This window comes from Peromyscus leucopus, chromosome 3 (assembly GCF_004664715.2).
Source record: "Peromyscus leucopus breed LL Stock chromosome 3, UCI_PerLeu_2.1, whole genome shotgun sequence".
Taxonomy (NCBI): domain Eukaryota; kingdom Metazoa; phylum Chordata; class Mammalia; order Rodentia; family Cricetidae; genus Peromyscus; species Peromyscus leucopus.
The window spans coordinates 41,249,128-41,263,293 of NC_051065.1; the positions used below are offsets into that span (position 1 = coordinate 41,249,128).

The 14,166-nt window shown below is 45.2% G+C and overlaps 1 protein-coding gene across 1 annotated transcript in view; it reads right to left on the bottom strand.

Annotated features, from left to right (window-relative positions):
• Cntnap2 (contactin associated protein 2) overlaps positions 1-14,166 on the bottom strand; it is a 2,034,995-nt gene that overhangs the window by 109,804 nt on the left and 1,911,025 nt on the right. The window contains exon 21 of the mRNA XM_028876400.2: positions 1,535-1,628. Within this exon, the coding sequence (XP_028732233.1) occupies positions 1,535-1,628 (94 nt within the window). The remainder of the gene's footprint in view (positions 1-1,534; positions 1,629-14,166) is intronic.

Here is a 14,166-nt window from a genome sequence, read left to right on the forward strand (position 1 = left end):
GGTCTGCATAAGTGATTGACAGGCAACCTTCTGACATCACAGGGCCCCAGACTCTGCCATAGACCATACTATCAGGGCCGTTTTCAGAACATATATTCTATGGAGACAGCGTTTGCATGTGTAGGCTACTGATCACCCTTTCTTGACCTCTGGTCACCTGCCTTCACACCTCACAACACCCTGTTTCCTTATCTCATGAAAACCCCTAAACCTTATCTTAGGGAGGTGCACATGGCTTCAGAGGCTCCTTTTCCTCACGTTTGGCTGCTTTGTGAGTAAATTCAGTTTTGAAAAACTTGTGGCTTCAACAATTGGCATACTGTACAGTGGGCAAAGTGGCCTAGTGAAATAGCATTACCAATGCCCACTAGACAGAGTGACCTTTCCCCAAATTTATATGTTACCACTGTGAACTGAAGAGCCCAGAAAAAAAGCCACACTTAGGACAAATATTTTAAAGGCTGATTGACTGATGAGAACTTTGTGACTGTGAAGAGTTGGAATGTTGCAGATCCAGAACCAAGCTATTATCTCCAGTCCTGTTAACTATTCATTGTCCACCTAACATGTGTTCACTCAGGTAGAAGTATTAACAAAGCATCCTTTCACCAACCCCAAGGCTAAGAACATCGTCAGAAACAACATAGAGCAGAAGTCCTCTGTGTGATATCCCATCAACGTGTCTGAAAAGTGCTTTGATTGACGACATGTCCTGTGACTGTGAAAGCTCCTGTACTCATTTCCACATTGGAACGTGTTATTTGGGGGCGATCTGAACCATGTTCCCTGGCCACGGTCAGGCCTATGTGGCTCGGGATAAGTGATCTTTTATCCCCTTGAGACGTAGGCTGTGCTTCATGCAGACACTGACATCTGCTTCATGACAGACATTCTCACAGGAAAGGGAAATTTTGTTGGCTTCATGTAAAACACTAAAAGTATTCATAAGCAATAGCACCTGCTTTTTCATCTAGTTAACTCCTACTTCTTATATGGAGAGAAAGGACAAAGGTACTTATAAATTCAGTCACATGGAGGGGATGAGTCCTCTATTTCATATAATCTGCAAATGACATTAGACAAATTTCTTGGGAGTGAATCATCAGGAAGAGGTTAAATTAAATGTTGTGTATAGGCAGAGGCCTTTAATACACCAAAGAACACATTTTACAGAGGGGAGCTGGGAGTTTATAATTGCATCTTGCTCTATAGTAGGTGCCATATAACGGCAGTCCCATTCGGGCGCTGCCTGAGATGCCGCACTCTATGCTAATCATAATGCACGTCACAGGTGTAGTTAGCAGCCTCAGTGTGTCACATGAACAATACCCCAAAGAGGATTTTCTAACACTCCTGTGAGCCGCTGTCAACCACCACCTAGGTTTCCTCGTACAAGGATGCTCAGGGTTGACCTCACTGAGAGAGGTCTATAGTTAAAAAGGCAAATTCACACTTTTCACACTTACTGCAGCATAAGACGTGTGTCAGGTACATTCCTAACACTGCACTCCTACCTGAAAAACCAAAGACTTACCTATAACTTTTCCAAGGAAGAGTGACTTGGGAGAATTGAAGAACGTGTCAGAGGAGCTGGGCAGATGGTAACTCGCAGAAGGATAATGGTCGAGCTGTGGAAAGAACGTGACACACACTGTTAGAATGTCACTATCCAGGAGTGATGATGTCACTCTTTGAGCCCTGGTTTCTGGAAACGATTTCAACAGCGCAGGATCTGAAGTCCAGCCTGAGGAAATGGAGGACATCTCTTCCAAGAGCTGAGTCATTTGCTGGCTGGATTAAGATCCATCCTCAAGTAAACCTGCTTGATTCGATCGCCAGTGCTGACCTCTGAACTAGATGGTCATACACCGATATAGTCATGTTTTAAAAATGATTCTCGCACTGAACTGTTAACTCCACTTTCTGACACTATCTGCTTACAGAGGAATGCTGACCCTCAGATGACCCCCCTCCTCATGCTGCAATTCAATATGGCCACATTGCTTTTCATAGATGAGATTTTCTGCCACAGTTAGCATCCCTAGAGGCTGAGGGTGGTGGTGGTGGTGGTGGTGGTGGTGGTGAGGGCACATGTCCTCTGGCAGAATTTGATCTTCCCAAGTGGAAGAGAGGAAAATCATCAAAAGTGACAGCTGGAGCAGTGCACATTATTCCTGGTCACATTCCCCATGTGCAGGTGCAGGCAATGGAGTCACAGCATCACAGACATGACAGTTATGGTCTTCGTGTGCATCCCCAGCTGCAAGCTCTTGGAACTTTCTAGGCTTTTCTGTGATACACTCATCCTTTAGAAGAGAGTTCTAAGCCAGCTCAGGGCAGGGAGACAGGTGTGGGTCATACGGAAACAGATTTGGTGGCCCTGTGTGGTGTGCGGAGGAAGAGCAGCGACTTGTCAGGGGTGGGGTGGGGGCTATACCACACTGGATACTGGTAACCTCCATTGACAACTGGCCACTCCGATGAGCAATCCTTATTACCATTCGTCTGGATCCTTCCTAGCAATTTAGAGATTGATAACTATCAGAGTTAAGTGTTAAGAGTCTACATACCTCCTGAATTTCTGAGAACCTGACCTTCAGGGAAGTGATAATGTTAATTTTTTTGTATGTTGAAAAAAATGTACTAAAATATATCACTAACAAACATTTACTCTGTTTGCCCATTTTAAGTCTGCTAGAAATGCCTTGGGACCAAGCCATCCGGTTCAGCTGCTAAATATAAGCGGCCTGCTTTGGCGCCCTCTGATGACCCACTTGGGTAACTACAGCATACCTTTGTTAAAATGTGAAACGCCAAGGTTAACAAATGGTCCGTTCTACTATCACACAGTGATACCCTGCCCCAAAATGGTTCATTTTTTAAAAAAAGCCAGGATTTTAAAAATTAATAATTTTAACTGGGTATACATAGTAGTGGGTTTCCTGGGAGCACTCAATATTCCTTATAAGTTAATATATTTTGCTAATGCACTTAAAATGGATAAACTAATATATATCCATCACAGAAAAATAATAATATAGACTTTCAGGAAAAAATACCACCATGTGATAATTAATTCTAATTAAATTCTTCCATTTGTTTAAAAATTGGGTAAAAACTAACTAATACTATTTTATTTTATTTTATGTGCATGGGTGTTTTACCTGCGTGTATGACTGTGTCCTACATGCATTCAGTGCTCACAGAGATCAGAGGAGAACATCAGATCCCCTAGGGCTGGAGTTACAGAGGATTGTGAGCTGCCACGTGGGTGCTGGGAACTGAACCAGTGAGTTCAAGACCAGCCTGGACTATAGTGTGAAAGCCTGTCCCCAAGCAAAACAAAGAGAATAACAAAATAAAACAACAACAACAACAACAACAAAATGGAACAAAAATCTAAATCGTTCCAATCCACATTACCTACTCAGTTATGGTGAGTTATGCACGTCACAGGAGTAATTATCAGCCTCAGTGTATCACGTGAGCAATACCCCAAAGAGGAATTTGGGAGAAAGTGTTTTATTACAATTAAAATATGGCAAATGCTGGCCTTTGACAGTTTTGGGGTTAAGCTGGAAGGCAGGAAGAAGTTCTTTAATGAAGACCAGCAAGAGGGAGGGATGCTGGGAGAGAAGAGAACACTACCCACTTCTCCTCCCACCGTGGGTGAGAATCCCCTGCCTCATACTCCTGCTCTCTCTCTCACCCTCTCTACTCTCTCACTGCCCCAACCCCCCAACCCCATCGGCTTTGTGGCTGGGAAGGAAGCTGTAGGTAGCTGGGTAGGCACAGTGAGAATAGGGGAGTTGCTGTGAGCAGAACAGAGAAGGGAAAGCAGTTACCAGGAGGACAGCTGATGGCTTGTCACAGAGCCGTGCTGTCCCCAGCTAGGCATGAAGAACTTCCCAGTGGACCAGTGTCACACCAGGTTCCTCATGGCCATGGCAGAGGGCAGAGAGCACTCTGGAATTACTTCAGAACAGAGATGTGGTGGACAGAACGGTGACTCAGAGACACCCACTGCCTAGTTCTGCTGACCTGATGAACACAACCAGAGGGACTGTGAAGACGTGGGTAAGAGGTGGGGAGAGTATTTCACAGACCTCTGGGGATCGCAGGAGCCCCCGTGGGGAGGCTGGAGAGTCGGAGTGAAGAGGAGGCACTGTGACATTCAAGCCAGCAGCAGGAATGGTGTGGGGAAGGGCTGAGGAATGCAGGCAGCTTCTGCAAGCTGAACAAGGGGAAGGAACCAGTTTTCCTGTCAGACATGGGAAGCTATAGCCACTGTGGCTTTCAGAAGGAACAGTGAGTAAGAAGTCCAGCACCCATCAGATGTAAGGCTGCAGGGGTGCATCCGTCCAGAAGGTGGCGCCTTTGAGCCTTTGGCTTCAGCCATTCACATTGATGTCAGACTACCTACAGAGGGCAAGAAACACTATCTGTGGCTTTAGGTCTCTAAATTTGTGTTCTTATGTGTGTGGTTACAGTGTAGTAGGAAGCTGATACAAGAGCATGAAAGACCCGGTGCAACCCCAAACCTGAGCAAACATTCTCTTCCCTAAGCAATCTGTCTAGTAACCGCTTTGTCCCAGGACGACTTACTCCCTAGCCCCAGATGGAGATGATAAGTTTTACCTCTAGCATGCAGCATTTGGAAACCTTCCATATCCCTCCTCCCTGGGACGTGCTTTGTCAGCTTTGGGGTGCCTGTATTTTATACTCTTCCTTTATCATAGTTTCTTTTTACGTTTAAACCCTGTGTTTAGCGGGCCACGTGGGTTCTGTCTCTCGTTTGAACTCAGACGACTGTGCCTTTATTTGGCAAGGTGTGATAAACCTGCTTTTGTCTGGGAGAAAACATGGGCCTAGAGGTCTTCGCTGGGAATGGGCTGCTGTGGCGCTAACAGAAAAAACAGCGGCTGCTGTTGAACAATTGTGACCAAGGCTTTATGCGAGGCTCTTCATCTACGATTTTATTTAATAGATCTGAAACAGTGCTATTTTTACTTTCCTGGTATTATTTTTAAAAGTCCAGTGTTGCCAAGGGGGTTGGGATTGACCTTCTTAGCCTGCTAATGACTACAGAGACAGCCTGACCAGCTGCAAGCACCGTCTTAGTTAGGGTTTCTAGTGCTGTGGCAAAACACCATGACCATAAGCCACTTGGAGAGGAAAGGGCTTATTTCGGCTTACATGTCCACATCGAAGGAAGTCATGGCAGGAACCTGGGGGCAGGAGCTGAGGCAGAGGCCATGGAGGGGTGCTGCTGCCTATGGCTTGCTCCTCATGGCTTGCTCATCCTGCTTCCTTACAGCACCAGGACCAGCAGCCCACAGACGGCACCGCCCACAGTAGGCTGGCCCCTCCCACATCAACCAAGAACATGTCCCATAGGCCTGTATACAGACCAATCTGCTGGAGAATATTTTTTTTTTTCAGTTGAGGTTCCCTCTTCCCAAACGACTCTAGCCTGTGTCAAATTGACATAAAACAAGCTAGCAGAGGCACAGTCTCCTCAGCTGAAGCTGCCTGGCCCTGTCAATCAGGAAAGGGACTCAGTGTCGCCTGCATTTTAAATATTTACATTCTGAAGGGAACATGCATCAAATCAGATAAGGCCAGAAAGAGCTAAACCTGAAAAGCCCAAGGATATGACGTATCTTTTTGCTGGAAGTGCCAGGTGGCCGCCTCTTTTCAAATGAACCCTGGTGCATTGGCCACGGTTAAGTGTAATAATTTCAAGGTAATTTCTTTGAGGTCCAAGTGAGCTATTTTGCTGAACATTAAGCTGGTGGTCATTTTCCTGGCAGTTAAGAGGCGATAAGAGATTGTGTAATAGAGTCTCATTAAAATTAAAGACTGTGACTCCATGTGCCCCAGGACAACCTTAAGGGGACACTAATTTGTTCAACATTTACCATGAAGCCATTGAAAGCATACTGATGCTGGCTGGGCCTCATGTTCTACACAGGGATGTAAAGCTTTAATGGTCTTGCAGGTATTAGTGTGTGGTTTCAGTTCATTTCCAGTTTTAAGCCACAGTTTGCATTGGCCGAGTTGGAAGGGATTTCATCAGCCTGTTTGTGTTTGAGGGATGGAACAGAGAAGCTAGGGGAGGCACAGAGAGGAAATATCTAGACATCACGGACTGTTCCTGGCAGTGGAGGGACCAGGCACCCTCTCCTGAGATGCTAGGGCACAGGTCTGCTGCAGACCATGCCTCTGCCATAAGGAAGTATTGATAAGGCCTGAGATTTCTTGTCCCTTTCCTGATGTCTAATTTTAAGTAATACTTAGAATTAAATTAGAGATATTGAATGTAGAACATATCCTGTTCATCCACACAATTATTCATCCTTCCATTCATTTTTTTTATTTAGTTGAGACAGGATCTCATGTATCTCAGGTTGGCCATGAACTTACTATGTAGTTGAAGGTGACTTTGAACTCCTGCCTCTGTCTTTTGAGTGCCCGGATGACAAGCACGTGTCACCACGCCTAGTTTGTGGGAGTGCTGGGGGTTAAGCCCAAGGCTTCATGTGTGCTAGGCAAGCACTCTACCAGCTGAGCTACATCCCCAGCCCAGAACATACCGCTTCGATGAATGCTTTGATTCTAAGTCGAACCTAAAGGCTGAACATAGGGGCAAGGACAAAGTGGGCACTCACTACCAGCTCACAGTCTACACATCTGCCCATCCTTCCCAAACCGCAAACTCCTGTAGACCTCAAGGAAGACAGTGTTTGTGGAGTGAAGGCCATTCCTTCCCCTCCCATCTTAATCCACAGTCTATTGGGGGGCCCAGTAGATGGGGGCATCCACAGGCCTGGGGCCATCCACAAGAGAAAATAGGGAAGGACAGGACTTGTCCACAGTGTCAAGACTGAATTCACCTATGGTTTTCTGCCACCTTCTGAGTCTAGAACCAATCTGCCTTCATTAATGGAGAAGACACAGGATGACCACTAGTGGGAATGGAAGAGAACGTGTGGAGTTGCTTATGGATCTACCATGAGTCATGGTGTATGGCCCTATTCTCTTCCCCCCTGGAGACCATGAGTTCTTGAGGACAAGGAACACACCCCATTTATCTGATAGCACACATGCTTGTGAAGTGTTGATCTCTGGGTTGAGCAGGCAGAGAAGAAACAGTCCCCAGTGGTGGAGCCCTTGAGACACCAACAGACTTCTAGACTGTGTATAGCTATGGGTACCCCAGTTCTCTTAGAACATTTGTTCTTTGAGAATGTTATATGAGTGACTCAGTTAATGGAAGTGCTTGTAAACTGTTAAGGACATCAGGCTGGAGTGAGGAAGCCTGGTCCACCCTGAAGACAACAACAACAACAACAACAGCAAAAAGAGCAGACTCTTTTTTGGGGGCTCTATCTCTTCATGCTTTGGAATACTCCTCACTGCCCTAAGAATCTTAGTCTCAACATAACCAGTTTCTGGAACCACATAGCTGTAACTGGTCACCTGTATGGCCTCCCTGCCAGTCTCAAGAATGGCCTGGAGGCAGAAGCAATGCGAAGTCACGTTGTCTTCTATCTAGACTTGGTTTGGGTCTACACTGCTTCTGAGTCCTGATGTCTTAAAGAAATACTTAAGGAGAAGAAAGAGGATGAGAAACTCTTTCATCTGTAGCAGAACTTCAGAACAAGAGTGAGCAGAGCCTTTGCCATTGGGTTGGCAATGAGGGCGTTTGGGCAGCTGCTTGAATGTACACCAGTGCTTGCCATATGCAGGGGAAGCCCATGAACACTGCAGCTAGCCACAGGTGGACAAGCCAGGAGAGAGAGTGAATGACCCTCTCTCAGAAGGAGGGGCCAGAAGGAGAGTGGCATCATTCTAGAGTAAGGAGAGGTGCACAACTATCTCCCCCCCTCCAGCCTGAGTCTTCTTGGCTCCTCTCAGTCCTCCACATGCACCATGCTCTCTCAAATATGCTTCCAGCCTGCTGTAAATACAGCAAATACATTAGTGCTTATTCTGAGAACTATATTGTGGAAGACTTTGAGTTAATTAAGTGAGGCCAGAGGTGGCCAGGGTCCATATCTTGAGTCTGTTTGTCCAAGTCTACACATGCTTTTTTCCCAAGGGTGAAAACACATGGTAATGAGGTGCTTTCTCCAATCCAAATCAAAGGGTTATGAGACTGAAAGAAGGGAAGCCAGACAGTCAGTCAAAGCCTTGCTTTCTGTACCATCCTGTAGCAAAGACAGTTGACAGGACCTCATCCCTATTCTTTGGAGTCACAGACTATATGTCGTCTTTTTCTGTTTATGATGATCATTAGGAGGCCCCTGAAAACCAGCTCTTGATGTCCAGTGTGAGGAAGAAGAGGCAGCCGGGAGATGGGTTGGGGATATCCCCATCTTTGTCACCGAGCATCTGTGTGAGGTCAACAAGTCATAGTGCCTCCCTGGTCTTCAGCTTCCTCATTTGTAAAGTGGGGAGGAGGTCGGCCTGATTGTACTTATTATTGGGCTCTTTGCAAACATTGTGCTTCTCTGTACCTCAGCAGTAGTAATTTCCTAGGCTCTCCAGTGAGGGCTCTGAGAAGACTCTTTTGCTGAGACCCAGCTCTGGGTTATTACTTAAATTGCGACTTTTCAAGACATTTGCACTATGGCCAACCGACAGTGGCTAGAGGGTGGGGAGAGGCGTCTATTCCACCAGGGCATCATTCTGCAACTCTCAGTTTTGAGACCCAGACTGTGCATTAAGAGTTCTCTCTGCCACATGCTCCTAATGATCTCTGCAAATTAGATGCCAGAACTTGGGCTTAAGAAAACGCTTCTCTCAAGGCCAGGTTCAATCAGGGGTTTTAGAGCAGGGAGGGGCCTTAGGGACATCTAGTCCATCACCTTTTAATGACTGTAAAGGAAGAGATGGTGTCCCAGGGGACATTAGGGATCTGACCAGGCTCCCAGGCTGTAAGTGGTCACGTGGGGCTTTGGCTCATTACCAGAGTCAGGAGGGGTGTTCCTTTCTCACAGGCAGAATGCTCCAGGGAGATGAAGGCTTTCAGAGGTGGATCTTTCGTTACTGTGCACATACATGATTTCTCTTTTAGAGATGCCAGGAGGCTTGTGTATGGCTTGATAAGCATTTTAGAATGAGAGGTATTCTAAGCGCTCTCTATTGTCATTATGGCATCATTATTATGGTAATGCAATCAGTAAAATATATCTGCCTCTTAAGGTCTAGTGTAATTGGATCCCGCTGTATTGATGCAATTAAAAGAATTAGTGAGCCCATTAGGTGATTTATGTTTTATATAAAAAATTTCTCAAAATGACAAAAAGAAAAAGATTAGGCTTTATACGTGGCTCTGCTTTCTCTAGTATAATACTCCACCTACTGGAGAGACACCACATATTACTTAAGGCAGCAGGTAATTTCTTAAAAGCCAAGAAGATTGTTTAGTATCAATAAATCTGTACACTTTAAAAAATAAACATCCATAAATGAAAGGAGAAATTCCTACTTTATAGCTAATTTAGTAGCATTTACCTAATAGTATCAGCTTCAAAGACATTTGTAGCATGAATGGTCCAAACACTACATAATTTCAAAGAATTTAGTCAGAAAAAATAATGAATACTTTTAGGTTTGTGTCTCTGACTTGCAAATGAAAATTCAGAAGCTATTTACAGAGTTTTAAGCAATAATATCTGTACCAGTGTCTAGTGTATCTAACATTTCCTTCTTAGAATTTCAGTATGGGACTAGTCCATGGTTTCAATATATTTTGTATTTAAATTCACTTAAAGAGCTATTGACTGAAGGCATCACACATAACATTTACTAACATAAGCATCAATGAATTAATTTCTATGTCCTGTTTTTCCTGAAGAGCTCAAGGCAAAACCCATTTTTTTTTTGGGGGGGGGTTTCGAGACAGGGTTTCTCTGTGTAGCTTTGCGCCTTTCCTGGAACTCACTTGGTAGCCCAGGCTGGCCTCGAACTCACAGAGATCCTCCTGGCTCTGCCTCCTGAGTACTGGGATTAAAGGCGTGCGCCACCACCGCCCGGCGGCAAAACCCATTTTGATGACTTGGGAATAAAAACAAATATATGAAGGAAAGGGGGAAGGAAACAGAAGAGGAATGAAAAATAAAATTAGGCATCATGGCTTTTGAAAACTGCTACTAGCAGATATACCATTGGATTATATGAGGCTATGGTTCGATCACCATGGATTCCATGAGAATGAAGGAATGTGGACATGGAAGTCTTCGAGAGACAATGCAGACACTGTGAGAATAACTGAGGCCTTTTCCCCTTCTAGTCTTTCTTTGTATTCTAGTTACCTTTCTGTTGAAAAGTGGCTGAGGGGAGGAAAGGATTAATTTTAACTTAAAGATTGCAATCCATTTTGAGAGAGGTCAGGGCAGGAACTTAAGCAGGAAGTCAAGGCAAAACTCATGGAGGAGAATGATGCTTTTTGGCTCGCTCTTAGGCTTATGCTCAGTCAGTTTTCTTATATAGGCCAGGCTTACCTGCCTAGGAATGGTACCACCCACAGTGGGCTGGACCTTTCCATATCAGTCATCAATTATGACTGTCTCTCACAAACATGACTACAGGTTATTCTGATTTGGGCAATTCCTCAGTTGAGACTTCCTCAGATGACTCTAGGCTGTGTCAAGTTGACAGCCGAAGCTAACTAGGATACTTCTCCTCTGTAATTTTTGTTCAGCACAGGTTCCAGGGAAGGTGTCGAGAATGGTCCCCATGTGAACTCCTGGTGAGTTGTGTCTGGCACCCTGAGGAAGGCCATTGACTCTGAGCTAGGCTCCTGATTCAGTCTGGTGTGGATGACAGACAGTCATCTCCCACTGTTTGCCCACTGAGGCTGGGACTGGTCTGTGTTGAAAAAAGTGGCTACTTTGTCAAATTGTGAATGCAGCATTCTTGCTAGGACTAATCTAGACATAGAGTTCATTTGAAAATGTGCCCCTCACGGGAGAATATCATGAAATCAGGGTGGTGAGGAGGTTGTTACGTTAGCATCAGCTATTCACAGGCCAAGAAGTTTACACCTGTTGGCAGTGGACCTGTCCCATAGGGCACCCAGGGTGTGGAGTGACTGCCGTAGGGTAACCTGATGCTAGGGTGTAGCATGAATCCTAAAAGGTCTTATTAATAAAAACAAACCTGGAGCCAGGTATTGGGGTGAATGCTGAATGATCAGAGAAGGAGAACAAGCCACAGCCACCTCACCTTGCCAATTCCTCAGCTGATCCTGTTTCCTTAGACTGGATGTCTCTCAGCTGAACTGTGCTGCTCAAAAGCCTAAAAACTTAACCAGGCTAGTTCCTGGTTTTCATGCCTTATATACCTCTCTGCTTTCTGCCATCACTTCCTGGGATTAAAGGCTCACTTCATGGGATTAAAGTCACCATGCCTGGCTGTTTCCAGTGTGGCTTTAAACTCACAGAGATCTGGATAGATCTCTGCCTCCAGAAGGCTAGGATTAAAGGTGTGAGTGCCACCATTTTCTGGCCTCTATGTCTGTCTAGTGGCTGTTCTGTTCTCTGACCCCAGATAAGTTTATTAGGGTGCACAATATTTTGGGAAACATAATATCACCACACTAGGGGGTGTGCAGACTGCTCTTAAGGAGAGGGAGGGCTTGGCATGAGACTCAGTGTGCCTCCTGACGATTTGCCCCACTTAGCCTTTCAACAAACCACATGGAATCATCCTCCACATGTACACAGGATTTCCACGTGAATTTTTGCTGTCAGTCACCTTGGAGACTGTGCCAGGAGTTAAACTGGTGACGTCCATGAGAACATAGTGAGAAATGGGTTAAGGTGCCTGGATTCTTTTTGGGGAAACACAACTCATGGATTAATGAGGGAAGAGTCAACTTGTGTTTGCCCCAAATAGTGGAAGAGGCCAGAGTGACATGGAGAAGGAGGTAAGAGAGGAGGAGGAGGGGGGAGAGAGAAGAAAGGGAGAGGAAGTGGGGGAAAGGGGGAGGGAAGGAGGGAGGGAGGGAGAGAGAGACAGGGACACAGAGAGAGAGAGACACATGGGCACACACACACACACACACACACACACACACACACACACACACAGGATCCCAGCATGGCACGTGTTGAAGGCCTATGGGACATTTCTCCAGAGGGACACATAAAAGCCCTAATGACTGTGTAATATGCAGCACTGAGGGATTTCATGTTTGAAATGCTGTGTCCCTTCCCTAAACCCTGAAACTCTGAGAGTGCTCTCGGCCACCGTAGGCAGCTCTGCAGTACAGATGGTGCCAAGTTCCACGTTGGGCACATATATCGTGGGTCAGACAGACAGACAGCAGACAGACAGACAGACACCTGTTCTCCATCCTCAGGGAACCACTCGGCTATTTTGGGTCAAGAGAAAGAAAGCTTGTAGAACAGAAGTTGAGACCAGCCATGGAGAGAGGGCTGTCTTCTCAGGGAGTCAGGCGAGGGGGTATCCGTGCTTCTTCTCTCTTTGTTTCACTAAACACATGATCGGACAGTTGGACTCAGCCTGATTTCCAGGGCACAGACAAGGGCTGGAGACCAGTTTCTACTGTGAAGTCTAGGTCTTACTATACTGTGCTTATGGAATCCAAGCCCCCAAATCACTCTGAATAGAAAGGCTTAGTTAGAGTAGCCTCCCTGGCTTATAATGTTCTGCACATTGTGCCATGTAGATGTGTGGGGAGAATAACTTGTCTCGGGGAAGAGGAAGCTTTGTATGCGGTACCCTTTGTCTTTTCCTTTGTCTGCTCTTCATTACATACAATTTATACTTCAGGAAAATCAAACAGAGAGGATGGTTCAAGCTGACTCAATACACCAAGCATGCACTTCTAGTTCCAAGAGTTTTATTGCAAAGGAAAGCAAAGAAATGGGGGAGTGGAGAGAGAATGTTTTCTTTTATCATGGGAGAAACTTCAACATGCTTGTCTGCTGGTAGAGTTAAGATGGAGAATTGCTAGAACGGTGTCCACAAGTAAGAGGCGGGCTGATTGGGAGAGCAAACGCTTAGATTCCCTGTGTCCTCGAGTTCACCCAAATGAATGCCTTCAGCCTTATAATTAGAAAACCACCACACCTGGTTCCCCTCCCCCATATTAGGGATTGAACCCGGGTCTCATGCTTGCTAGGCAAGTGCTTTACCACCAAGCAAACATTCCAGTACTCTTTAAATTATTGGGACAGAGTCTCACTAAGGTGCTCAAAGTGGTTTCCAACTTGTAATCTTTCTGCCTTAGCCTCTCTAGTACAGTAGCCTGATTACATGCATGTGCCCAGATATATATATTTCCAGTAGTGGTAATGCAAGAGGGAATTGACACTTGATAATTCTTCTGAGTATATTCTGTGACAAGAGTTTGCAATATATACTGCAGTTTTCAAGGAAGAACCTGAGGAAGTTTGCGATCCTCTTGATTCTTGTAAACAGGGAAGTATGCAGGAAAGGGTTATAGCATGTCAAAGATAGGGACCCTGAGGCATAGAGAGGTTTATGTCCAATCTAAATCTACTAAGTCCATGGAGTCAGTGGTCAATATTTAGTCTAACACATACTATTGATAGATATATGGAGCATGATGCCAAATTAGTATGGCTAGGAGGGGATTTTCATGACTCCCATGAGCCCTTCCTAGCAGCCTTAACTTGTGTTTGTTATTCTTAAAGAAACAAAACTGCACTTTCTACCATTAGTGCTTCCTTAACCCAGGGAGCTAATGGCTTCCTTAAGCAAATGGTGTTCATTGATCAGCGAGTCTTTGCCAGATGATGATGTTTTAAATACGGGAAGAAAGCTGGAGCACAGTATGTCTAATCAGGCTCAAGTTAAGGGCTACATGGCTCCAAACCTATTCAGTCAAACAGCATTGCCTCGTCACTGGCAGGCCTCCTAGGCTTATGGGTTTGTTCAACTGTGATGGTGAAATGATTCTCATATATGGGGTGTTTAAGTAAAGCTACCCGGGTATTCTTACTGTATTGATCTTTTTTTTTTAATGTACTGCCTTCAGTATTTAAATGAGTTTGAGTTTGTTTCCTTAATGGTCTTTCAATAAAGCTTAAGTTGACCTGGCTCCTTTTGCAATTGCCCCACTGTAATGGTGGAAAGAGACTCCCAATACAAATGAGCTCATTTGAT